This window comes from Alexandromys fortis, unplaced genomic scaffold (genome assembly GCF_014885135.2).
Source record: "Alexandromys fortis isolate MF-2015 unplaced genomic scaffold, M_Fortis_MF-2015_v1.1 scaffold_1, whole genome shotgun sequence".
In the NCBI taxonomy this organism is placed as follows: Eukaryota; Metazoa; Chordata; class Mammalia; order Rodentia; family Cricetidae; genus Alexandromys; species Alexandromys fortis.
The window spans coordinates 28,703,934-28,731,722 of NW_026067927.1; the positions used below are offsets into that span (position 1 = coordinate 28,703,934).

The 27,789-nt window shown below is 36.4% G+C and overlaps 3 protein-coding genes across 3 annotated transcripts in view; 1 reads left to right on the plus strand and 2 right to left on the minus strand.

Moving 5' to 3' along the window:
- Window positions 1-27,789, plus strand: part of Cenpp (centromere protein P) — a 178,066-nt gene that overhangs the window by 55,369 nt on the left and 94,908 nt on the right. The window lies entirely within an intron of this gene.
- On the minus strand, window positions 5,565-14,335 carry Omd (osteomodulin). Its single transcript, XM_050144464.1, has 3 exons — window positions 14,186-14,335; window positions 7,010-7,981; window positions 5,565-6,108 (listed from the first exon to the last, which is right to left on the minus strand). The coding sequence occupies exons 2-3, from the start codon at window positions 7,947-7,949 to the stop codon at window positions 5,768-5,770; spliced, it is 1,281 nt and encodes a 426-aa protein (XP_050000421.1). The 5' UTR covers window positions 7,950-7,981; window positions 14,186-14,335; the 3' UTR covers window positions 5,565-5,767.
- Window positions 24,269-27,789, minus strand: part of Aspn (asporin) — a 25,320-nt gene continuing 21,799 nt past the window's right edge. The window contains exon 6 of the mRNA XM_050144447.1: window positions 24,269-25,442. Within this exon, the coding sequence (XP_050000404.1) occupies window positions 25,228-25,442 (215 nt within the window). The 3' untranslated portion in view covers window positions 24,269-25,227. The remainder of the gene's footprint in view (window positions 25,443-27,789) is intronic.

The window sequence follows — 27,789 nt, forward strand, 5'->3', positions numbered from 1 at the left end:
GGAGTCTGTTCTGGAACTAGCTCTATGTAGATCAGGGTGGCCTCAAGCCCACAAGAGATCTGCCTGCCTCTGCCTCCATAGTGCTGGGATTAAAGGCATGTACCACCACCACCACCTGGTTAAGTTCAGCTTCTCTTTAAGGAAAGTTAAAGTTCTTATATACAGTTCCCTATGGAACTGTTTGAAACTGAGGTTGTTTTCCATTTCAGAAAGAAATACTACATTCTGGTAGAAAATTTCTTAATTTTCACTGTTAAACATGAAAGCTTCCAAATGCTTTAGATAAGATATTCATATAGTAAGAATTTACTGTAGAACATTCATTTAGGTAACTCTGCTGTGCTACCCTTGGAGCCTTATAGGGGCTTTATTTTTTCAAGGGTGCCTCATCAGCCAGGTGCTTCCTAATTGTTTCTCAGCAGTAAGCAATTAAAATGTGTTGAATGGAGCTGAGTTTTCAGGTTAGCATGTAGTTCAGTTCATAGACTGTTTGCATAATATTCAGGAAGCCCTGAGTTCCATTGCCACCTATGCATAAAACAGGCATTGTAGTGCTACCTGTAACCCCAGCACTTGTGAAATAGAGGCAGAAGGATCAGGACTTCAGGATCATTCACAGCTACAGGGTGAGTTCTAAGCCAGCTGAACTATTTGAGACCCTGCTTTTAAAAACAGATGCCGGCACACTGTGTGCGAGTGCCTGTGTGTGTGTTGGCCAAGGCAGGCAGATCTCTTTGAGTTCCTGCCAAAGTTCTCATAGTGAGACCTTTTCTCAGAAAAAAAAAAAAAACACCCTGGGGTGCGGAGACAAGAAATTAAGCACAAGAAGCAAGGTAGGGAAGGAGGAAGAGAGAAAATGTACACAGAAACCATAACCTATCTAGTGGGTTGTTATTTTCTCCATCTTCAACATCATCAACTGACTTCATAGGAAACTGATTTAAAGTCAGAGTACTTGTGAGACTTCTTAAAACTTTGGTTCCCTTGGTATGACCTCACCCAATTTTGGGAAAGTTCTTTAGGTTCGTTCCTTCCTTCCTTCCTTCCTTCCTTCCTTCCTTCCTTCCTTCCTTCCTTCCTTCCTTCCATGATTATGTGTTGGCTATTTTACCTGCATGTATATCTGTGTACTACCTGCATTCTTGATACCTGAGGAGGCCAGAAGAGAGGGTCAGACGCCCTGGAATTGGAGTTAAGGTCATGAACTTCCATGTGGGTGCTGGGAATTGAACATGGATCATCTGGAAGAGTAGTAAGTGTTTTTAATCGACTCACCTCTCCAGGCCCAAGGAGGCACAGTCCATTGGCCAGTCATGGGAGAACCTGTCTTTAATCCCAACACTGAGAGGCAAAGCCAGGCAGGTTGCAGGTTTGTTGTTTTATTCTATGCTAGCCTAGGCTACACAACAAGAGTTTATCTCTAGAATAAAAACAAAACAAAAGCCTTAAGGAAACTAAAGGCTAGCCATCACCTAGTTTGCGCTATAGCTATTAGATAGGTGAGCAAACGTTTGGCAGCTGGAGAGATGGCTTAGCAGTTAAGAGCACTTGCTGCTTTTCTAGAGGACCTAAATTGGGATCCTAACACCCAACTTGGGCAGATCACCACCACCTGGGACTCCAATTCCCTCTTTAGACTACCTCAGGCACCTGCACATATGTGGCAGACACTCGGATGTTGTAAGTATAAACAAAAATAAATTATTTTTAAAAACCGAGCCTAGGAGAACTCCTGAGTTGCCAGATACTTAAAACTTTTTAGAATCCACCGGGCTGAGGTAGCACACGCTTTTAATCCCAGCACTTGGGAGGCAGAGGCGGCAGGTGGATCTCTGTGAGTTCAAGGCCAGCCTGGTCTACAGAGTGAGTCCCAGGACAGATTTTGAAGCTACAGAGAAACCCTGCCTCAAAAAAGAAAAAAAGGAAAAAAAATTAGACTCGGACCTTATAGCAAGCATGTTGTCTTAACTCTCATGTGTTTACGAAAACATAGATCGTTTGTTCCCTTGAAAGACATGATAGTGTAAGTGCCTTATACACTAAAGGGGAAGGAGATTATGATGCAGTGTGAGGACACGTTGGTGCTTTTTTAAAAAGGTATTTTATCTTTGTGTATAGTGTATTCACAACCTGAGCACTTACAGTGAAGAAAAATGTGTGCGTGACATCTTGCTGCTTATACCAGTGCTTGGTCTACTAAATAGTTACTTAAACTAGGCATGAGATTCTTTATATTCATCTCAGAAACTTGGAGCTTTATGTTATGATCTAATTTTGTTTCCAGCTGCTCTTTTACTTATTTCCAAGATTTAGGTGGAAAATGCATTTTGAATCAGGAAACCAGGATTTTAGTTCCAGCCTCTTGGGGAGAGAGGAATTCTTTATAACACAAGCAAGTTTAAAAAGAGATGAGGATTTTTTTTTTATGTTTAGTTTTTTTCTGCTTTCTTCCCTCCTGGAATTGGCTAAATGTGTTATGTGATCTGCGTGCATCTGTATTTCAGCTTAGTAGTCCCTAAATTGAAGAATAAGTTAAAAATCTGTGCTTTAGGTGATACATGCAGGCTAGATGTTTTCCAACCGTACTATTGTGAGCATATTATTTTTTTCTGAAGGATCCTTTATTTTTATTTTCTTTCTAAAAGCAACTGTGTTTATTTTTTTTTTTTTTGACTAATCTTGGGTTCTTTGGCTTGATGTGCATACTTGTCAGTCCTTACAAGCGGTTTAGCCTTTTTTGTAATCTAATCAAACACCCACCATCCAGTGTGAAGAGCAGATTCTCGTGGTTTCCGCTCCTGTCATAAACACCAAGATGATTCTCTGTGTCTGATGCAGGTAACTGCCATACATAGGAGTCTTTCTGAGGAAAAGTAATTAGTTTTTTATTTGCTTTATGTTTACTAGGAAATCCTTAGGTTGGTTTGAGTTTACTGTGGCATTTTTGAATAATACTAAAAAGATTGTAGACCTACATCTTCAGAGGTTTGAACATGAGAGATTTTGTGGCAATTTACTTACATTTATTAAGATGTTTTTTTAAAAATTTTGTCCACAGAAAGAAATGAAGAAATAATCTCTAGACATAATAAAATTGAGAATTTTTACTTTTTAACTGTGCAAGAGTTCAAGTAATTACTACTTTTTTACATTGATCTACATTAGTCTCTACTTCCACTGAGTTCCTGCTACATTACAGGATCACTTCTTCCTGAAGTCTCAGCTGCTTAACCAGGTCCAGGCCAGAAATTAGTTATGGTGTCCATGGTTACCTGGTTTATCATCTCTGACATTTTATCATTTTGTTTGCTTATACCTTGGGTTAGAACAAGTTGCATGATTTTTTTAAAATACTTTGTTACACTAATTCTCATTCAATTTATCCACCTTCTTAAAGTGTACAAATTCAATCATTTTAGTATTTTCGAGTTGTTACATAATAATCATCACAATAATTTTAGAAAATTTTATTACTTGTAAAGGAAACCCCGTCATCAGTTCTATTTTGAGACAGGGTCTAGCCCATGCAAGTCTCAAACTTGCTATATATGGGAGAATCTCAAACTCCTGAACTTCCTGCATCCACCCTCCACTCTCAAGTGCTGAGATTACACAGCTTTGGGACTCCATACCCAGCTATTTTTCTCATTTGTACTCATGAATAATGCTGCTATGGATGGTCTTGAGCAAACTTTGGTATGAACCTGTGTTTAGTTCTTTTGAGCATATGCCTAGACATGCTGATTCATACCTAACTGGAGCTTTCTAAATAACTGCAGTATTTTCTATCAGCTGTGTGTGAGGGTACCAGTCTTCCTATCTTCTCACCAATATTTGTTATTTGCCTGTCTTTTGTTTGCTGCCATTGTAATGAGAAAAAGGTAATGTTTGAATTGTGGTTTTGATTTGCATTTCCTTTGTGGATCTTCTTAAATTTTAAAATGATGGAAGCAGCCGGGCGATGGTGGCGCATGCCTTTAATCCCAGCAGTCAGGAGGCACAGGCAGGCGGATCTCTGTGAGTTCGAGACCAGCCTGGTCTACAGGCTCCAAAGCCACAGAGAAACCTTGTCTCGAAAAACCAAAAAAAAAAAAAAAAAAAAAAGAAAAGAAAAAGAAAAAAAATGATGGAAGCAGAAAAATTGTCTGATCTTGCTTATCTCTTAGCACTCACAGTATCATTTTTTTCAGTCATAATAAATAATTGAATTTGTAATTGCATTTTGAAACATTTCAGGAGAACCAGTGGTCCTTAAGGTCCTTAAGGCCTGTGTCACAGGGAGGACTAGCTCATCCCACTAGTATTTGACTCTTGGGCTTCACTCTCTTTGTGTCACAGTTGCTTTTTGTGCTTTCTTTCCTGATCTCACTGCTATGCCTTATACACTAAATAATAACTTGATGTGGATGATGAAATGAATGGTTGGAGTTTTGTTTGTGTTCATTATGCATTGTCAGCTTTGCACCTGTGGGCAAGTGAATGTTCTCTTCTGTTAATATTAACAACCTACTCTAAGACAGAAGACACAATAGAGGCTTCTCAGCACTCAGAAGTTTGAATACTTCCAAATTATAGTGTACTCATCTGTTAATTGCACACTGTCTGGATTTTTTGCCATGTGTTTTTGGATTCTTTGTGTTGGCATGCATTTGTTCCTTTTTATCAGGAGTTCTATGAATCCTTAATGCCTGGGGTAGATAAGAGTTCTACAACAGTTAGAATATTCATCATAGAGCACACTTAAAATACTTCAAAATGGAGATCAGGAAAGAGCACTGAACCTGGGACACATATCTTACTGGGATTGGAAATACAAATGTGGGGCTGGAGAGATGGCTCAGAGGTTAATAGCACTGGCTGTTCTTTCAGAGGTCCTGAGTTCAATTCCCAGCAACCACATGGTACTCATAACCATCTGGTGTGCAGGCAGAACACTGTATACATGATACATAATTTTAAAAAAAAAGAAAAAAGAAATACAAGTATGCCAAAAATAAGTAAATAAAAGAAAAAAAAAAAAAGAATAAGCCATGCAGTGGTGGCCCACCCCTTTAATCCCAGCATTCAGCAGGCAGAGGAAGATGGATCTCCGAGTTTTAGGCCAGCCTGATCTACAGAGTGAGTTCCAGGACTACACAGAGAAACCCTGTCTCGAAAAAACCAAAGGGGGAAAAAAAGAGGAAATACAAATGTGGAAGCAACTCTGTAGATAACGTTAGTAAAAGTGGTTTCTCTTGTATGAAACACTACTGTTAGGTTAATATCCTTCCTCTTGCTCAGATATCCTCTTATGGTCCAGAGGGCAGCTTTTGTCTTCACTGTTAATGATACTTAGTTATCATCCCTAGGGGAAAAAAAATCCCATCATTGGAAGTGGCATATTCAGATGGTTTTGTGATTGGCAGGCACACATGTGGTCAGAGGAAAACTTGACAACGAGCAGGGTCTCTCCTGCTCGAGTAATCAGGTTTGGTGGCAAATGCTTTATCTACTGAACCATCTTGCTGGCCCTTGTTCTTTACATGATACTATTTCCAATTTTAAGAATGAGTTTAAAGAATGAAGCCACTTAAGCTTAGTTTTATTCTCACTTGCCATTTTATCTTATATTACTTAAGATTTGTATCATTTTTTAGTAAACTTTAAGTCACCAACATCTTAAATGCAATTCTGGTCTTATACTAACAAATATTTCTATTTATATTATTTTGAGCAGTATATGTTTAGATTTGTAATTAGTATGGTTTTTTGAAGTCCTAATAGATACCTATATAGTTTCCTGCCATTCTTGCATTTCATAATAATGAGAATTAAAGTGTTCTTCTGGTACTTCTTGTCCCTCGAGAGTGTTGTCCTGACCATCATGGATTTCTTCCTCCTCCTCCTCCTCCTCCTCTTCATATCTCCTGAAAACTTGGGTCTTTAGTTGTATTGTTTCACCATCAGTGCTCCTTTGTTCACCATAGTAAATACTGTGTATATGAGGGAAGCAGAAGAAGATGTATGAACTTATTGGTTCTTTCAGCTTATTTTGGTCCACTCGAAGGTATGTTAAATGGCGATGGTGTAGTAGGTCAGTAGAAGGACACATCATTGTCACATTGATATCTGAAAAATACAAGTTAAAAATTCATCCTGCATATAGTCACAATTCCATGTTGGGTTTTGTTATATGAGATATAATTTTATCTTAATACTTACAAGTGGAGTTAGGTTTAATTATCTTTATATTAATTAAAATGAAATGAAATTCTTGAGTTTCATATTACCAAAATAAATATGAATTCATTGAATTTACAGTTTATATGGGCAATATATAATTGCTAGAAGCAATCTTACAAAGAAAGAAGCAAAGCAAACAAACAACAACAACAACAACAAAAAAAACAGCCATACTACCCAGGGTCATATGTCTTCAGATGTTCTTTCTAGTACTACTTGCTAATATTCAAGGTGGTAAAGCTGAATAAAAAAGACTATAAAATTAGGGGCTGGGTGGTGGTGGTGGCACACACCTTTAATCCCAGTACTCAGGAGGCAGAGGCAGACATATCTCTGAGTTCGAGGTTAGCCTGGTCTACAAGAGTTAGTTCCAGGATAGGCTCCAAAGCTATAGAGATATCCTGTCTTGAAAAAAAAATGACTATAAAATTGTCACTCCCTTTTCCCAGGCCACTATCTGCCATCTCTTTAGCTGTCTTCCAAGCCTTTTTTTAGCATTATAGAAAGCATAGATGATTAATAATTCATTCTTTATAATGAGTCAAAATACAATTCATCAGGCATATTGGTGCATATGCCTTTAATCTCAGCACGAGGGAGGCAGAAGCAGGCCAATATTTTTGAGTTTGAGGACAAGTTTTGTCTACACATGAAGTTCCTGGGCAAATAGAGAGCTACATAGTAGAAACCTTGTCTCAACATTACAGCCCCCCCAAAAAAAAAATAAGTCAAAATACCAGTCAGAAAAGAATCTTTTGTTCTTTAAAAAGTGCAAAATTTTGCATACTTTCTATTTCATTATTTTGTAGGTATAGATGTTCCAAATTCCTTGGAATGTAGAATGCTTGCTTCAATTTATTGTGTCCAACGTTGAGTTCTATAAGGTTGGAAAGATTAAATATATCATATGGAATGTCTTTCAGTTTGTTGTGTGACATTCTTAGAGCATTAAGTTTTGGAAGTTTGTCAAAATAATTGTCTGGTATAGATGAAATTGAATTATTTTCTAAAGATAGGTACATAAGTGAGGAAGGCAGTCCAGGGGGCATTGATTCTAATCTGTTATTACATAGGTTGAGCTGCATCAGTTTTTCCATTTTGGAAAGGTTCTTTTCTTTTAACACTGAATCAGAAAGATGATTATAGCAGAGATCAAGCATAGTCAGGTTTTCCAGTCCATCCATGGCATTTGTTTGAAGTCTGGAGATTTCATTATAACCAAGAAGGAGTCTTTCCAGAGATTTAGGAAGAGGAAATGGAAATTCTTCCAAGTTGTTGTGCTCTAGATGGAGTTGTTGTAGATTTGAAAGTTTAGCAAACACACCATAATCAATCTTTTGAGATTTAATTTTATTGTGGCTGAGGTTAATTTCCTTAAGATGGGTTGCATTGATGAATGAATTTGCAGTCACAGCCTCGATGTCATTGAACTGAAGGTAGAGTTGCTGAATGTGCATTGGAATATTTGGAATAGTCTTGAGTTTACGATTGTCACAGTACATCGATGTTGGAAAGTTAGTTGGGCAAAAGCATTCCTTAGCACAGCCTAAAATATTCTGATAAAAGGGTACTCCATAGTCAATATTTTGATGAAACTGGAATTCTGGCTCATAACCCTCATTTGGCTCTTGGTCATACTCTTCATCCCATTGGTAAGCTTCGTATTGGCAATATACTCTAACTCCAAAACAGAAGAAAAGGACATATATTGGACTTAAAAAGCCCATGGTTTGTTTGTTTGGTTTTTTTTTTTTTGGTCCTATTGCAAAGAAAAAAAAATGATTAATAATAATTCTCATAAATTGACACATTTAAGATTTATTATATTGGTACCTATATATAACAGAATATTCGGGAAACATGAGCAAAGCTCACATCAAAATTTAATGTTTAAATGCCCATGAAGTAAAATTAAGAGTCACATGTGGCATTGAACAGGAGTCAGAAGTGTGCTGTTCTGGACTTTTTACTAAGTAGTCACTATCTTTCATTTGTTTACTTTGTTTTTTATAGACCAAATTCCCTGTGTAGCCCTTACTGACTTGACTTACTATGAAAACCAAGCTGGCCTTGAATTACAGGCAATCCTCTCCCTCCCAAGTGCTGAGATTACATGTGTTAAACACAGTACTATATACAGTCATTAACTTTTAAAAGAATCTCAGTTGTCTTGTTTTCTAGACTGTAGGTTTGTAATAATAGTGTGACGTCACTCAACTCCACTGTGAATGCTGAGCATTCTTTCTAACCATTCTGTCTGCTAGTGGTGGTTGCTGCCTCTGTGAACAGTTAAAGATTTTTGCATATTAAAAATTTTTATTGAAACAAAATCTTGCTCCCTGCTATTGTTGTTACTGAAATCCTTTCCTTGTTCTTCAAAAGAACATTCTTTTATATTTGGTAACTTGTTTAGAAAACACTATCATGTGTTTTTCTTGCAGTTTTCTGTCTATCTATACCTTTATATTTTCTTCTTGAAACAGTTTCTCAAATCTTAATTATTTTGTCTCCAATTTGTTGAGTAACTCTAACAAAGTTCAAGTGCACGCAATATTTACATCCTGCAAAGTTTGCTTTCCCATTAGATTAATATTTTCATGTTTTCTTCCTGACTTTTTCGCTAAGTTTTTCTCTTCCTCCTTTCCCCCACCTCCCTCCCTCTACCTTCCTTCTCTTCTCCCTCCTTCTTGCTCTGCCTCCTTCCTGAGACAGGGCCTCATAGAGCCCAGGTTAGCCCTCAGGCTTGCTATTTAAGTGAAACTGTCCTTAAACTCATGATCTTCTTGTCTCCCCTTCCCAGGTCCTGAGACTACAAGGATTATTACTATATCTGGCTTTGAATAATATTTTTGAGCTACGGTCTGGATGTATGGATATTAAAAATGACTGTATACTGCATTTTAAGAATGTTGTATTGAGGCCGGGCGATGGTGGCGCACGCCTTTAATCCCAGCACTCAGGAGGCAGAGGCAGGCGGATCTCTGTGAGTTTGAGACCAGCCTGGTCTACAAGAGCTAGTTCCAGGACAGGCTCCAAAGCCACAGAGAAACCCTGTCTCGAAAAAAAAAATTGTAAAAAAAAGAATGTTGTATTGAGTTGGATTGTGAGGTGACACCTTCACAGATAACTAACAGTTATTTTGGTTGAAACTTGAGTAAGGATGGAGTATGTTTTAAACAAGGAGGTGAAAACTTGAATTTCATTTCTGTCATTTAACATTTCTGCTTCTTGCTTTATTAATAATAATTGCAGTTGCTGAGCATGTGCACGTGCATATAATTTCACCTGATCAGGGGTAGATCATTTGAGCTCAGGAGTTGGCAGCCAATTAATAATACAGTAAGACACTTCTTCAAAAGAATAAAGTGAAATTTGTAATTATACTTAAATTATACATTACTGTGTGTGTGTATACATTCATGTGAAATCAAGAAGACAACTTAAGGTGCCTTCATCTGGCATCATCTACCTTTTAATTTTCTAAGACAGGCGTCTCTTACTGTGTTGGCTGACTGGCCAGTGATTCACAGGGACTTCCCATCTCTCCTCCCAGGTGCTAGGATTACAAGTGTCACCACACTTGTTTATTTATTTATAACATGGGACTGAGACTCAGATCTTCCTGCTGGCAAGATAAGTAAGAATTTTGCTGACAGTCTATCTTCCCAGCCCCATGGATTGCCTGCTTATCTTTATGTTGTCTTAGTCTTGCTACCTACGTCAGCTAGAAGATAAAATCTCACTTTTTCTTTTCTTTTCTTTTCTTTCTTTTTTTTTTTTTTTGAGACAGGGTCTCACAGTGTTACTAGGCTAGTCTCCAATTTCAAAGCAGTCTTTCCTGTCTAAGTCTCCTGACTTAGGCGCACAGGAGATACTCATATCTTGTCAAATTGAAAACTACTTTCCTACAAAACAAACAAACAAAAAACTACAGTTGAAATGAACATTATTTAGAAAAATGTTAAAGGAAAAAAATGTATCTTTTTTCCCTGAGACCTTTTTTTTCCTCCAGGGGTTTTATGAATGAATGAACAGGTGAATGCCCTAACATTACTGTGTGTTAATGAAATTGTTTACAGTTACTCCTCTAAAATGATATCTCCTGTTTTTCAGCATTGGTGTAACTGAAAAAATAGTTACATCAGTCATTTCTCTGACGGAGCTCCATTTGCTCCTTTTTCTCCCATAATTTGTCTCAGTTCTTCCTGTAAACTCATGTCCTGAGCCTGCTAAATTATCAGAAGTCATATTCTCAATTTTGAACATACTGTATACTCTGACCATATCCTCAGGTAGTACCTCTAACTACATATAGTTCCTGAGTTTTAGAGAAGTCTAATGTATGTTGATGCTACTGATTTTACTGCCTCCAGCCACACTTCCTGCAGTCTAAATTCCTCTACTGGGATACTACAGTTCATTGTTCTCATTACTCCTTTGCATGGTCCCTCAGTTTTCTGAGTTCTCTACATCTGGCGGTTTCCTCCCTGCTCTCATTCTGACTCACATAGCTGAATATGAAGAAGGAAAAACAAAACCAGGCTGACTGGGCTCATTCTCAGTCTTGGCTACAACCTCAAGTATGGCATGGCTGCAGTTCCTTAGTACATCTCCTTTCCCTCTTGTCGAGACTACTAGTTTGTTGTTGTTTTTTATTTTGTTGTGTTTTCTTTTATCAAGGCTGTAAAACATCATTTCTCATCATTCTTTTTGGATTATAACCTTGCTTTTAAAAAAATAAATAAAAGGGAGGTTTAAATAATAAATTGTATTTGCACATTATTTTTATTTATAAGAAAGTGCCTAATTGAAATACTTTGATCTCTTTAGTAATATGTGATTTTCTTAAACTCAAGTAACTCTAAGTATATTGCATCAATTGTTTTTTATCATGTAATTCATGAAGGATATAGTATATTACTGTGTTTTGAAGAACTTTTAGAATTCTATAAGAACAAAGTAAGAAAGTCTTCTTCCAAGTAAACAGGTGAGTAACAGCGTAGAAGAAGCTAGAAGTGTGACATGCCTAGAAATGGTGACTGTTCAACGAGCCAGAATCTGAGAGTCTAAATTCCTAAGGAATTTGAACTCTGGTAATGAATTCATAATTTAATTAAGTGTGTATTTGCACTTTGATCTTCATACTGCAATATTCTTAGTGGAGACTTGAGAAGAGATGGAGTAAATGAGTTATGATTTCATCCCAATGGGCATGTTCAGAGCAAGCCAACTCTGCTTTAGGCTGGAACCTCCCTGAGAGTTTGCTTTGGGATAATCATTTCCCTGCTGTGGTTACTCAGTTAGATACTGTATGTGTGTGCTTAGTACCACCCTTTATAAATATTAGTACTTAGTTTAACTGGATTACTTAAGGTCACATTTTTTTTTAAAAAGTTCTTTCTAACTGTGACACAATGTGCTTGTTAGGGAACACAGAAATAGAGAATGAAGACATGGGCCCCTCTATAAAGCTAACAATTTAAAAGAGGAGACCAACACTATAAAATGAACTATAACCAAATGGGGATAATTAGTGCTGCAGGATCAGGCGTTGACCCTCCTGGGAGAAATAGGGAGGTCTTTTCCAGGCATCATTTGAACCAGACTTTGGCCCTTTAGGAGAAATGGGTTTAGAAAAAACTTATACATTTCACTCTCCTGTTGGTGACATTTTACTTCAATTTTTTTGTTTGTTTGTTTGTTTTGTTTTTCGAGACAGGGTTTCTCTGTGGCTTTGGAGCCTGTCCTGGAACTAGCTCTGTAGACCAGGCTGGTCTCGAACTCACAGAGATCCGCCTGCCTCTGCCTCCTGAGTGCTGGGATTAAAGGCATGCGCCACCATCACCCAGCTTACTTCAAATTTTTAAGATTTTATTTTACTTGCTATATTATAGCATAGTATCTTTTTAAAGCATTTGTGCTGTTCTATTTCATTCCCAATACAGCGACTAGAAATACATTCTAAGAGGCTCTTTCCCCAAAATATGCAGTGAAAGCCGAGAAGCAGAGCTGGCCTGTGGCACTGGACCAGAACACAGAGAACTAAAGTTCTCTTATGCTTGCTTATGAGCATCCACTTCATCTGAACTTTATCCTTGTGTTAAGACCATTAGCAGCCATCAGCTAACAACCTTTCAGAATTAGAATTTAGCAACATTTTAGGATTAGAATCTGCTGCTCAGCAGTTGTGAGAAATTGAAAGCAAAGAATAACCTTGCAATAATCTGATCTGATACCTCATGGCAGCCTGTCAGGGTAAAAGCCTTATAACAAACAAGGGGCTCTAAAGATAAAAAAGATTGCTCTTGTTGTCTCTTTGTACACAGTTCAAAAGGCTTCCCTGTACAGTGACTTTTAGTCTGAAATCCTGTCATTTACTAGTCTTTGTCTGGTCCCCTGTGGTACTTTTCCCTGAGATGGTTTTACTTCATTTCACTCAGAGAGTCTCTTGTTAGCCATTTATTTGCTAAGCTTAGTTTGTAACTTCGGTTTCCATATTCTACAATTTATGTGTTATGTCCTATAGTATAACTCAGAGAACCTTCACAGTAACTCACTGTCTTCTCATTTCTCAATCTCTAATTTTTAACAAAGCCTAAGTACAGTGCGCTGGTTGTAAGTAGTCAAAGATCAGTGGAATGCTCTGCTTAGTGTGTTTGATTAAGAGTACACCTTGGTAGTAACACTTCTCTTTGTTAATGTTGACTTCTCTAGGCATTTCACCTTGGTGGTTTGTTTAGATGAAAAAGAATTAGAGAAAGTGGCTATTATCCTTTGTACTTATTTCTCTATAACAATATGTGATATTTCGCACTTATATTACTTTGTCTTATTAGAAAAACGGCCGGTAAAGAAGAAAATTTAAAGCAAAGAATTAATGTAAATTTTAAGAAATTATCCAATAATGTGAATTTTTCAAATAAGACAATAAGTATCTTTATCCTAACATTTCTCTTACTTGAAGAAAAGCACTCATGTTTTTTAACCAATGTCGGTCCTAATCTAAATTAACAGAATTGAGGTATGGTTTACTTAGTTCTGGAAACTTACAGGTAAAAGCGTCATAGCATTTTACTATTTTAAAGATGTAATTGTTTTATTGATATGCTATAGAAACCAGTAAATAAAAATTATTTGTACATGTGTTTTTTGTCTAAGACAACTTTGTTTAATTCTGTAAAATCTTTTGCTATTAAAAAGTATGTCTGTTATTTTTAGCCATAATACACTTAAATCTTAAATTTAAGTATTCATTAATAATAGGATAAAATGTTCATATCTTTTCTTTGAGAATGATACAAATGAAAACAAAAACATTCTAGACCAGTATTTTGCCCAGCAGAAAAATTTTGAACAATGCACACCTTCCCTACAACTGTGCTCACCCTCACGACCTGGATTTGTGGCTCAAAGCATTAGCAGGTTTTTTTGTCATTTAAAACTAAGAACAGGGGCTGAAGAGATGGCTCAGGGCTGAAGAGCCCTGGCTGTTCTTCCAGAGAACCCAGGTTCAGTTCCCAGTATCCACATAGCACTTTACAACTGTCTGTAACTCCAGTTCCAGGGAATCTGACACCTTCACACCAATGCACATAAAATAAAGTTAAACAAGTTATTTTTTTTTTAAAAGCTAAGTACAGAAAAGCAGACCCAAGAAACTAAAGAGAGATTGATTCCTTTAACCCAAGTATCTTTCCATTTGACCTAAATTTATTTAAAAAAAATAAGATTCTAAACAAATATTGTTTTTGAGTAATTTTAAATGAGAAATTTAAACTCACCTTACTGATCTTTTTGCTTGAACATTTTGTCTAATCAAAAATTTAATGTAATTTTTTACCACTTTTGCTTCCCCAAATTGTGCTTTTATGATAGTTGCTATTTACTATTAAACAAATACAATATACTTTTATAACAGTAGGAATACATTCTTTAAGAGTTGAAAATTATTTTATCATCATACCTGTTGAAATTGCTTTAGTTTCAGGGATTGATGAATTGGCAAATCCTTTAACTGAATCAGAAATGCCTAAATTCTCTAACGGAGTTTCTTAAAAAATCCACAGTAACTCTGAGTCCAGACAGGGCTGTCCTTTGAATTACTGTAGCAATTTAAGCAAATACAATCTGCTTGGGAAACACTTGGGTTGAATTTAAATTGTGTATTTTTTTTCATTATACAAAACTTTGGATTCAAATTAAGATGTTTGTACTCTTGGTCATATTTATGTGGCTAACTTCTTTCTTTACTCCTTAATTTTGGTTTGAGGTGTGGCAAGAATTTCCTCTAATATGAAAGGCAAACAAGACTAAATGAAACAGCATGTACTGATTACTGTTTTTATTTTCATTTTAATGCCAAAGAATTCCTCAGATTAAAGTCCACTCTGACCTGGAGCCCAGTGTCTCAGCAATTTAAGGTGGAATTCAGAATTGTATCCGGTCCCTGGGTGGACAGAGGCTTGCATTCAAATCAGTGCTTCCCTTTTTGAAGTAAGAATCAGAACTGGAAACAGCATTTCACATCTAGTTTACTTTGAAAATGCAGTAAATTGCATTGGTTTCATAGATTAAAGGCACAACTTTTCCTTTTAAATATGCTACTAATAAATTTTAAAAGAGAAATTAATTCCCTTGACTATGAAAAGTTAATGTGTTATACTATGAAGCCATATCTCTAATCTGCATTTTCCCTCAGTATTCAGAGTAATTTTATAATGCATTTGTCTTTCAGTGGGATAGAATGAAAAGCTTCTGCTGTCCGATAACGTCTACTTCATCCTGTAGATTTAGAAACTTTCCTGTTGCTGAGGGACCCTCCTTAAGAGTTCCAGCCAGCGAGCTTGCTTGCTGCAGGAGAAATTTTTGTGCTAATGTTTTCATAGTTAAACAGAGTTAGCTGTGTCTCCTGGCGTTAAATGTTGAGTTTTTTGGAAGGAGTTTCTTTCATGCTTGAGAAGTTCTTTTAGTTCTTCAAAATAGTGTTTTCTATTAGACTTTATAAGGAACTTCCAGGATTTATTTTTATATTTCAGATTTGAGAAAAGTATACAGTATTTCAAGGATGCTTTGGCAATATTGTAAACATCTAGTCTATTATTTGAGACATTGGTATGTGAAATGTGGCAGACCACGCTTGTACCAAGATTCCATTTTGTTACCAATCTTTTCCGTATGTTTCCTATTATTGTCTTTTTTCTTAAACCTTGGGCTTTCGCACTCAGGAAACGAACAAATTTGTGTTTTTTTCTAAACGTTGTTTGAGCCCCCTTCATAGTTCTTTTAACTGATTAATTTAAAGCCAACCATTTAATTTTTAAACATAACTCTTTATTAACTGTGTGATTGGTCTTAAAATAGTGATTATGTTGTTCCTGTTTCTGGATTATGTGGAAGACTATTTGTCAGTAAGTAGCTACAGTATATTAATACCAAACAAAACAAAAAGTATAGAAGCTGGGCCTGGTGGCACATGCCTTTAATGCCACCATTTGGGAGGCAGAGACAGGCAGATTTCTGTGAGTTCAAGGCTAACCTGGTCTACAAAGCAAGTTCCAGAACAGCCAGAGCTGTTACAAACAAAAAAAGTAATGGTTAGGATAGGTAATAGTCTATGATCATTGATTTGGTTAGGTGGCTTAATTATAACCATTGTGGGGCGAAGTCAGATTCATTGTTTAAAAAAATCTAAATTATATGCTCGGCTTATTATTTTATTGAAGCAGACACAGCATCTCAAAGCTGAACAACATATTAGTGCTGGCTAGGAAAAGCCCTCGTGATTCAGCTTAATTAATACAATAGACAAAATAAGTTTCATTTATTTGTTCATTGTTCAGCTCTTTTTTAAAAAAAAAATTGAGCACCTACTTTGTGGAAAGTAATTTAAAACTGAATTTTCACTCAGTGAAAATCTTATTGTCGTAGAAGAAGAAAATAGAAAATAAAAGTCTATTGAGTGTGGTGAGCAGAGAATAAACCAAGGGGAAGGATAAAAATAAGTAAGGTAGAGAAAGGCAAACTGTCAGTTCTGTTACTGTTGAATTTTTATGTAGTCAGATTCACATTTAACACTATAAACACTAGATTCCGATCTCTGATTTGTCCAGACATTGAGTTGTACTCACCCTTTATCTAAATTTCTGACTCACAAGCAAGGTAAGATGTCATTGTATTTCTTTTTTTTTTTTTAAATATTTGTTCATTTATTATGTATACAATATTCTGTCTGTGTGTATGCCTGCAGGCCAGAAGAGGGCACCAGACCCCATTACAGATGGTTGTGAGCCACCATGTGGTTGCTGGGAATTGAACTCAGGACCTTTGGAAGAGCAGGCAATGCTCTTAACCTCTGAGCCATCTCTCCAGCCCCCTGTCATTGTATTTCTTATATAGGAAACATATATAGGAACCATTTTTCAATCGGGTCATTTGTTTTCTTGATGTCCAGTTTTTTGAGGCTTTTTAAAAAATGTATTTTAGATATTAACCCTCTATTAGATATGTAGTTGGTAAAGGTCTTTTTCCATTCTGTAATCTAATCTGCTCCTTTGTCCGGATGATGATATCCTTTACCATTCAGAAGATTTTTTTTCCGTTTCATGAGCTCTTGTTTATTGTTATTCTTAGTGTGTGTGTTAACAGTATCTGTTCAGAAAGTGTTCTCCTGAGCTATTGAGTTCAAGACTTTGTCCCACTTTCTCCTTTGTTAGATTCAAAGAATCTGGTCTTATATTTGAGGTTCTTTATCCATTTAGAGTTGAGTTTTGTGCAGGGAGATTAATATGAATATTTGCATTCTTCTACATGCAACCATCCAACTTGAACAGTATCATTTGTTGAAGATGTTGTCTTTTTTCAGTATGTATTTCTGTCTTATCAAATATCGGGTGTCCATAGGTGTATGGATTTATGTCTGGGTCTTCAGTTTTGTTCTATTGAAAATGTCTGTTTTTATGCCAATACCATGTTTTTGTTACTATAGCTTGGTAGTACAATTTGAGATCAGGGATGGTGTGCTGTTTTGAATAAGAATGGCCCTAACAATAAGAGCTGCACTACTTGAGAAGGATTAGGAGATATGGCCTTGTAATGGGTATGGCCTTGGTGGAAGAAGTGTTTTACTGGGTGTGGGCTTTGAGGTTTCAAAAGCTCAAATCAGGCCCAATGGCTTTCTTCCTGCTGCCTGTGGATTATTTGTAGAACTCTTAGCTATTTCTCCAGCACCATGTTTGCCTATGTGCCTCCATATTCTCCGCCAAAATGATAATGGATTAAATCTCTGAAACTGTAAGCAAGCCCCCAATTAAATGTTTCTTTCGTAAGAGTTGCCTTGGTCATAGTGTCTCGTCACTGCAACAGAATAGTGACTAAGACCAGTGGTGATACCTCCAGCAGTTTTTTTATTATTCAGGATATTTATTTTAGCTATTCTGTTTTTTATGTTTCCGTATGACACTGAGAAATATTCTTTCAATTTCTTTGAAAAATCGTGTTGGAATTTTGATGGAGATATTTAATATATATACTTAGAATTTTCTAAATTTCTTTTATATCTACTGTAAGGCTTTCTTTTTCATCTCTAATTTTATTAATTTAGATCTTCCCTACTCATCTTTTGGCTAATTTGGCTAAGAATTTGTCCTTCTTGTTAAATCAGTTCTTCATTTCTCATTCTTTGTATTTTGTTTTTGTTGTCTCTGTTTCATTGACTGTAGCCTAAGTTTGATAATTTCATCTCATTTACTTTTTTGGCAAGTTTTTTTTGTTTTGTTTTCTAGAACTTGCAGATGTTTTATTAAATTATTACTATGTGAACTTGCCTCCTATAACTGCCTTCACTACATCCCATAAGTTTGGGTATGTTGTGTTTTTATTTTCAATCAATAGTTAAGAACTTGGTTGATAAAATACTGTTCATTACATGATGAACGTGTGTGAAATTTTCATTAGAAAACTCATTTTTTGTAATGAACATATATTAGTGATGTTTTAAAAAACACTATTCTTATGTTTAAAAAAAAAACCAATGGTCTGGAGAGCTCCTGGATTCAATTCCCAGACCTACATGGCAGCTAATAACTGTCTGTAACTACAATTCCAGGTGATCTTTTGCCTTCTTCAGGGCTCCTCATGTATAAGGCACACATGTGCTGCATATACATGCATTCAGACCAAAAAAAACCCATATTCATAAAATAAAAATAAGTTAATAAATAAACAATATTTTTTAAATTAAATAAATAAAAGCCACAGAATGGGGCAACACATTCACAGTGCTTACCAGATCCATATCAGTTTTTTATCGCTCTTATAAGTCATTTTCAAGGCAAGATTAACAGCACTATTTAAAGTATGCCAAAGGACTAGGAATCTGAAAAAAATAAACTATCCACTTGACCAGTCTGCATATGAAAAATGTTTAATTAGAGAAATGCAAATTAAAACCACAAGAAAATTGTACTAATTATCTGGTAGAATGGCTACAATTAAAAGAACTAACTACCAATTATGGACAAGGTTGTGGAAGGAAAGAATTCTTTGGACATTATTGGTAAGAATGTAAATTGTTGCAATTGTAGAAAACTTTTGGTACTAAATATCCTATAAGTCAGCTGTTCTGCTCTCAGGTACATATGGTATAGAAATAATTACATTTTCCCCCAAAAGTCTTACATACTATAACATAGATAAAACCCAAAAAATCTTAAGTAGAAGAAGCAGTCACCATATTATTCTGCTCATAATAAATGTCCAGATTAAGGCAACTCATAGAGAAAATGTAGATTTACCAGGGAATAAGGAAAGTAATATATATAAGTTGGTACATGGTTATGTTGGAGATGATAAAAATGTTCCAACATTGATTGATAGTTGTTGTTACAGAACTTTAAATATATTGTGAGGACCATTAAATTATATCCTTTAAATGATTAGATTATATTGTACATAAATTTTCTCTCAAATTTAGTAAAATAATAGGAATTAGAGAATAAAATTATTAGTTATGAATTGTTGAAACTATGAGTACATGGAACTTCATTATATTGTTTCATTTACTTCTGTTATTAATTCTTAATAAAAAGGATTCCTGGCATTCAAGCAGAGTATCTTTATTTCAGGGTGGCTTCTGCCTACAAAGGCAGCAAGTGGCCTAGGCCTTTGCACATTGACCTTAACTATCCTTTTGTTTCTGCCTCTTCAGACTTCCTACAACCTCCTCTCTGTACGAGTTTATTTCAAAGCTGGGCTTTTAGTGACCATTTTATATTTCACCAGTAGAAATCTATTACTTCCAGAGATGATTTCTTTGGAGAGCTTGGTCAGAGATGATAGGACAAGGAATGCTATTTCTGGATTATCCAGAATTAGTGATAGAACATTAATAAGTGCCTTCAATAACACTGAGTCAAAAGTACATAGGAGAAAATGCCATTGCCCTAACTGATGTAGCAGTGTATCCAAGCATATAGGAAGTGTGTTTTGTTGGCAGAGTTGCAGAGTGAGGAGAACTGCTAGAGCCAGAGATGATACACAGGCTAGAATCATGTTCTGCTTTGAGATGTTTTCTCAGCAGTTTTATCCAGAAATGTACAGAGCCACAACAGGATGCTATCCTTTTGCAATAGGGGAGAGATGACCAAAACACAGTCCTTGCAGCTAAGATGTTTCTTTTGGAAAATAAGTAGCTATGGTACAAGCACAGTCAAAATACTGGGAAGTTTTGGGGGTGGGGCAAGTATTCGCTTCTGTTTATTGAGAGAATTGGGAAGAGGAGCTGAGAAGGATGTTTCATGTAGACGTTTGAAGGTAGGCCGAGATTCTGACTAATGAAAGGCACAATGTTAACCAAAACACAGAAACCAGAAAGTGTGTTTAAAAAATAGCAAATAGCTGGGCGGAAGTGGCGCACGCCTTTAACCCCAGCACTCCGGAGACAGAGGCAGGCGGATCTCTGAGTTCGAGGCCAGCCTGGTCTACAAGAGCTAGTTCCAGGACAAGCTCCAAAGCTACAGAGAAACCCTGTCTCAAACAAAACAAAACAAAAGCAAATAATCTTGATCTGGAACATAAAATTGAAGACTCACAAATAAATATTTGAAATATAAATTGTCTTAACCAGTGTTCTGTTGCTTTGAAGATATCCCAGGATCACAGCACCTCTTATAAAAGCGTTTAATTGGGGCTGGCTTCCAGTCAGAGGTTTAATCCATTACCATCACAGTGGGAAACATGGCAGCATATAGGCAAACATGGTGCTGGATAAGTGGCTGAGAGTTCTAGAACTGGATCAGCAGGCCTCAGGAAGAAAGCTAGACACTGGGCCTGGCTTGAGCATTTGAAACCCCAAAGCCTACCCCGAGTGACATACTTCCTCCAACAAAACCACACTTCCTATTTCCTATCCAGTAGTGCCACTCCCTAATGACTAAACTTCCAAATATATGAGCCTATGGGGCCATTCCTATTCAACTGTGCACATAATAAGTAATAAGTAAGAACATATGTAAAATTCAAAAATTTAGTGACATTGGGGAAATGCATAAGTTTTATAATTCAGTCCTCAGTGAAAACTATTATAAACTTTGGTGAAAAGGACTCACATGATCATTCCAGATTGTACATAGATCAGTTTGGGTTATTGAAGAGTTGAATAAGCAAGATGAATCAGCCTATTTCAGACCACAAATTATGGTATGATAGATATAAAAAGGAAGGCACAGATGTGAGAAGACAAGGAAGAACTTAGTTCCAGGTTGGCTGTGGAGCTGCAAGAGAGTCACTAGTTCGTGTCTGTTGAATCTTAGAGCCATGGACACCTGGGAGGAGAGATGAGACTCAAGAGAGATAGTATAAATTTGAAGGAAATTGTTTATGATACTAATTTATAATTATGTGGTATATAATATTTTGATTTTCAAAGGTAGTTATGAGAAAAGTCAGAATCTGATATGTGAATTTGTGTTTTAATAATGACTAAATTAATAGGCACAGATGAAATTGTTGTGGGACACAGAGAAGGGACCGAACGAAGTGTACTGGGGAAACAGCCACAAAAAGGGAACCAGAAAGACGTGGTTTGTGTTAATCAAGTATGCAGATAATTCCTAGAGGTATAAAAACACCAAGAAAAAAATAGTATACTGCCCTAGTTAAAGTATAGATTAAGACACTAGATTCAAATCCCATGTTCTCCATGTTATTTAAATGTTTGTTCCTCAGTTTCCACACCTGACTCATGTAATTTTTCTATAGCTAATTTAATGAATACAAATAAAGCACTTAGTAGAAACTACTCTTCAAATGTCAGCTGTTACTGTTTAGTGTTATCTATACAACATGAAAATTGATTCACAAGAATTTTTAGGTCAGCTGAATTATTTTAAGAGCCCACAGGAATAGGAAGTTAATAGAAATTAAGGCATGAGTTCTTTCAAAGGGGGTGGGGACTGGAGATATGGCTCAGCCAGTAAAGCCCTTGCCATGCTAGTGTGAGGACTGGAGAACCCAAGTAAATGCCACATGTGCTTGGCAACCCCCTGTAATTCCGCTGTTCAGAAGGTGAAGATGGGTCCCTGGAACAGCTGGGTAATGACTAGCAAGACCTGCCCCAGTGAATAATATGGAGAGCCATTTTAGGAAGACTACCTCAGCTTCTATCTGCATTCTTACATATTGTGCAATTGCAAGCATGTAAACAAACATGCATATGTGCACACACTGAAAAAAATGAAGGAATTATGATAAAAATGATGTGTTAGCTCAAGAATAAACAAACTGAAGCTTTTTTTAAAAGTTTTTGTTTTACTCAATAAATGATTTTCTTGAATCATATTTTATGTTAGTGAACCTCTTTGTAGTAACTGGCATGAAATATAGCTAGAATATCATTGAGATTCCTTATTCACTTGAATTCCTTTGTATACCAAGTTAGATGTAGTAACTCACCTGTTTTCATCTTTGATCAATTTCTAGCAGGCAAAATTTGAACTTACTGTTAAAATGTGTTCGTGGCAGAAAACTTTAATGCAGTTCTGTCAGCTTAAGAATTTATTAATAATTTGTTTTCATGAACTTAACCCAAAATTTCTAACAGTTTTGAAATGAAAATCACAAATATTAACTGCACCAACTTAATTGCAAGAATTCAGGAATCATTTCCGCGTTAATTTTTTCTTCTGTCTTTTCTTTTTAGAAAAATATTGTTTTTTCATAATTCCTTTTTTTAAGTTTTATTATGTGTACAGTGTTTCTTATGCACGTATGCCTACAGGCCATATCTCATTATAGATGGTTGTAAGCTACCATGTGGTTGCTGGAGATTGAACTCAGGACCTCTGGAAGAACAGCCAGTGCTCTTAACCTCTGAGCCACCTCAACAGGCCCTAGAAGAACATTGTTAACTCTTTAAGCTCCACATCTCTCTCTATAGATTTACCTGCTGGCATATGTTTGATCTTGTTGTTAATCACATTTTAATTACTAATTTGAAAAGCTGCTTTTTTTCCAACATCGTTAAATATTTGATTTTTACATATGTTCTTGTTAAGTGCTGTGATATCACTATATTATATTGCAGAAAAATATTTCATAGAAACGGCTGGAACTTTAAATGTCTTTCATTTTTGAAGAGCTGGAAAGATAACTCAGTGATTAAGAGTGCTTGGGGCTCTTCCAGAGGACGATAGTTCAATTTCTAGTACCTATTTTGGGCAGATAACAACTGCATATAACTCCAGCTCCAGGGGATCTGACATGCTCTTCTAGGCTCCACAGGTACCTCCACATACATGGCACACATACGCATGAGTAAAACTAAAAGCAAAATCTTTAAGCTTTTAATTTTAGAGTAATAGCCCTTATAATATTTTATTGTTGAGGAATTTATATGTTTTAGTTTTCCCATCAGCCCATAGTTCAATAATAGATGTTCATGTTTTATGAACATTTATGATTTTCAAAGCATTTTATTTGTACTTTTATTTCATAATCATAGCAACTTCATTGGTCTGTATTTTCTGCAGATGAGGAAGCAGACTTAGAGTGGGTGGTCTGCTCCAGACTATAAATAGGACTGGATTTCCTACTCAAAATCCTGCACTCCTCTTTCTGTGCAACTTGATGTAGTTCTGTGATGAGCTTCGTTATTTAGATTTCATTATGTTCCTCTACAATTTTTATTATTTTTTTTTTGGGGGGGGGGGTTCGAGACAGGGTTTCTCTGTGGTTTTGGAGCCTGTCCTGGAACTAGCTCTTGTAGACCAGGCTGGTCTCGAACTCACAGAGATCCATCTGCCTCTGCCTCCCAAGTGCTGGGATTAAAGGCTTGCGCCACCACCGCCCGGCCCTCTACAATTTTTACAAAGCAGCAGTTTTATTCTAGGTTTCCTAAGTTGTATCATCTTAGATATCAAGTATAAATCCTATAAAGCAGCTGCTCTCAGCCAGCTGAAATTTTGCTGTCATCTCCAGCATTTCCACAGTAATTCCTGGGGAAACTGGTGATTGTCACAGTGGTGGTAGGTGGAAGAGGCAGATAGTATTACTTGTAGAGGTAGAGACAAGGGAGTTGCTAGAATTCTGCAGTGTGCATAGCAGTCCCCACTCCAAAGAATGGTGGTGTGTGCTGAAGTTGAGGACTTGCCTTGAAGACTGAAATGTTTACTTGCTCTTCACCTAGGTGTTCAACTTTCACCCTTTATTATGTCCTTCTTTTCCTCCCACCAAAAAAAAAAATGATTGGAAGTCTAGATTTTGAGGTAGTTTAAAATAAATGAGAGGGGCTGTAGAGATGGCTCACTTTTTAAGAGCATGGCTTCTCTTCCAAATGACTTAAGTTTGGTTCTCAGCACCCACATAGTATCTCATAACTGTCTATACCTCCAGTTCATGGAATCCATTGCCTTTTCTGGCCCCAGGCATGCAAGTGGTTCTTTCACACATGTAAGGTAAACACCCATAAAATATATTAAAACAAATTAGTTCTCTAAAGAAAAACAAGTATGTATGTTTTGATTGGGGGAGATAAATTGAACCAAAGCACATATATTTTGTTTAAAACTAGATTTTAATAATGTTTTCCTTATTTTTAAATTTTACTCAATTCATATTGAATATCAGTAAAATAAACACATGAGTTTTGTTCAGAGCTTTCCGTTTTTGTAAGCCTAGATGCATTTCTCAGAGTTATCCAGTTTGCATATTTGAAGAGACGAGTTAGAAGAGACAAGCTGGTACAAAGTTGATTGGCATCCATACTCTTCCAAAGGAATATCCCGAAATATTCTTAGTTGATGTGACGACGCTATGTAACCTAACAGTTGCTGCTGTGTTCTTAAAAACTTATATAACTGATTATAAAAATGCACATTATAAATTTTATATAAGCAATCATTACATTTTACAGTTTTATGACCAGATAATAATTAAAAAAGAAAGTCATGTATTATGGCTCCAAAACTAACTCTTATGAATATTACTGTTGAGTTGATAGTGAATACTTGAACTTTTATTATGAGTTGAGAATTTCAGTATGATTTTGTCAAACTGTATTTCAACATTATTAGAAATATTACAGTACTATCCAAGTTATTAAAATGATACTAAAAATACATGTAGTCTTCATAGTGCTATTCTTGCCAGCTTTGTTTTTCTAATAGCAAAGAAAGGGCACAAATGTTACTAAGTCAAGCATTTTGTTTACAGTACAGTTCTGTTTAACACACTTGATAATGAAGGGTTAAATACGGAATATCCATCTTTTTGTTGCTGAGAAAAGAATGTTCAAGCAGAAGATGTATACAGAACCACTCATGTGCAAAGTGACACTGCAATAGAGGTTTATTCTGAATATTGATGGTTGGGCAAAATTCTGCTGAAATTTTTTGTCATTGACCATATGGAATAGAGTTTTGCTTATTTATAACATACTACCATTATTAGTACAGTTCAAGTATTCCAAATGAATACAGTTTGAATCTTATATTCAATAGACATCATTAATGATTATTTTCCAACATTCCCAAGCTGAACACTCATTCTGCTGAGAACACAACGAAATGTTGCAGGTTGTATTTCCCAGTACTTCACTGGGTTGTTGAATAGACTTATTGCACTGTACAACGATTTCTTCATCTTTGGCACTGTTGGACAGAAGTCATTCACCCCCACTTTCGTAATTGAATTATAATGAAGGAAGATTATCTGTTGTGGATGAGGAAAGAATTAAATTTATTTATTTATTTATTCATTTATTTATTTATTTATTTATTTATTGGGCTATATATTTTTATCTACTCCCCTCCCTTCCTCTTCCCTCCCTTTTTATCCCCTCCCATGATCCCTACACTCCCAGTTCACTCAGGAGAGCTTGTCTTTTTTTCCTTCCTATATAGATCCATGTATGTCTCTCTTAGGGTACTCTTTGTTGTCTAGGTTCTCTGGGGTTGTGAATTGTGGACTGGTTTTTCTTTGGAAAAGAATGAATTTTAAGTGTCCAGTAAATATAAATGGAATGTGTTTTATTAACAAATAAGTTTTATTAATAAGGTTTTAGAAGTCTTGCTAAATCTTGAACATGGGACCTCATGCATACTGGAGAAATGTTTTTAACCACTGAGCTACACTTCCAATCCTTTTTATTTTTATTTGAGTCAAAATCTTGCTACATTACAAAACTGGCCTTTTGATCTTCTGGCCTCAGCCTCCTGATTAGTACCTGGGATTACAGGTACAAACCTCTCTTCTTGGATGTAGTCAGCATTTGTTTATGACTTACAGCTTTATTTAACTGTTTGCCTTTTTGTTGTTATTATTTGTTTGTGTTTTTGCTTTTCGAACAGCGTTTTTCTGTGCAGCCCTAGCTGTTCTGGAACTCATTCTGTCCACCAGACTGTCCTCAAACTCAGAGATCAGCCTGCCTCTGCCTCCGGAATGCTGGGACTAAAGGCCTGCATCACTACTGCCTGGCCTCCTCTGTGTCCTTTACATTGATATGAAAGTATATTCATTTATAGATGTTGAATACTGCTCATACCAAGTCAAGTTTAGGTATTATGCAAGTGTTTAAGGGAGAACTTGGTCACATAGAACTTGTGTCACCATCCAGAATATATTTATTGTCTGGTTATCTTAGCTAATTTGCTTTTTCCTTCTCCTTCTTCCACTTCATATGTGTAGTCTCTACCATGCCATATTAAAAACCATTGCTGCCAATACTGGAATATTTATTCCTATTACTTAATAGAATCTGCCAAGATTAATCTGAACCTGGTCATAAAAATCATGAGCAGACATTGTCTAAAACATCTATGCATGGTCTTCAACTCTCTTCTGTTCTATATCAGTCTTGGGTTTTGTGAAAGATAGTTTTTGTGTTTCCTCTTTGTTTCTCCCACTGCTCAGTATCATAGCAAGGTATTATTTACAGCAGTAGCTCAATGAGAGTAACCAAGGTAGATGTGTTGTATTGAGGCCGAGCGATGGTGGCGCACACCTTTAATCCCAGCACTCGGGAGGCAGAGGCAGGCAGATCTCTGTGAGTTCGAGGCCAGCCTGGGCTACAAGATTCCAGTACAGGCTTTAAAGCTACAGAGAAACCCTGTCTCGGAAAAAAAAAAAAAAAAAAGTTACCTTGTTCATAGTGTGTTGTTATTGTAGAAAATTATTGTAAGGTGTGTCATTTTTGTTTATGCTGCATTTGTTTGACTCTGTGAAGCTGTGATTCTTTGCCTGTTTAAAACACCTTATGGACTAATAAAGAGCTGAACAGCCAGTAGCAAGGCAGGAGAAAGAACAAATGGGGCTGACAAGCAGAGAATGAGTAGGAGAAATCTGGGAAGAAGGGGTGGGGGCAAGATAGAACAAGGAGAGGAAGGCACCAGGGCCAGCCACCCAGCCAGCCATGGAGTAAGAGTGAAAGTAAGATATACAGAAATAAGAAAAGGAAAAGCCCAGAGGCAAAAGGTTAATTTAAGAAAAGCTGGCAAGAAACAAAACAAGCTAAGGCCGGGCATTTATAAGTAATAATAAGCCTCCATTGTGTGTATTTATTTGGGAGCTGGGTGACGGGTCTCCCAAAGACCAAAAGGCCAAAAGAGTCCAAAGCTCAAGAGTAAAAAACCAATAACTTCATATTACAGCAACAGAAATAAAACTTAATACCTTCTCCAAATAGTGATTTTCTGTTAATTTCATTCTCTGTGTGAATGTTTAACCTGTATACCCACTTCTAACCTAGCACCTGGATCCTAATCCTCTTGCTTTGCCTTGTGAAATGTTTATAGAACAAAAGGAACAGATGGTTATGCTTAGTGTCCTGGCTTGAGAAACTTCAACAGCTTGAAGTTTGCTTGGTAAACAATGACCTCAATAGTTTCAGTGAGGTGGATGTGTAGGTGAAGGGGTCGTATTCTACCTGAGTGTGTAGGTGAAGGGGTCGCATTCTACCTGAGTGTGTAGGTGAAGGGGTCGTATTCTACCTGAGTGTGTAGGTGAAGGGGTCGTATTCTACCTGAGTGTGTAGGTGAAGGGGTCGTATTCTACCTGAGTGTGTAGGTGAAGGGGTCG

Coding starts and splice junctions, on each gene's coding strand:
- Omd (XM_050144464.1), bottom strand. CDS start 7,949: ATGGGCTTTTTAAGTCCAATATATGTCCTTTTCTTCTGTTTTGGAGTT. Junction 6,109..7,009: donor ACAAAATAATGAAATAGAAA/GTATGCAAAATT, acceptor TGTATTTTTCAG/ATATCAATGTGACAATGATG.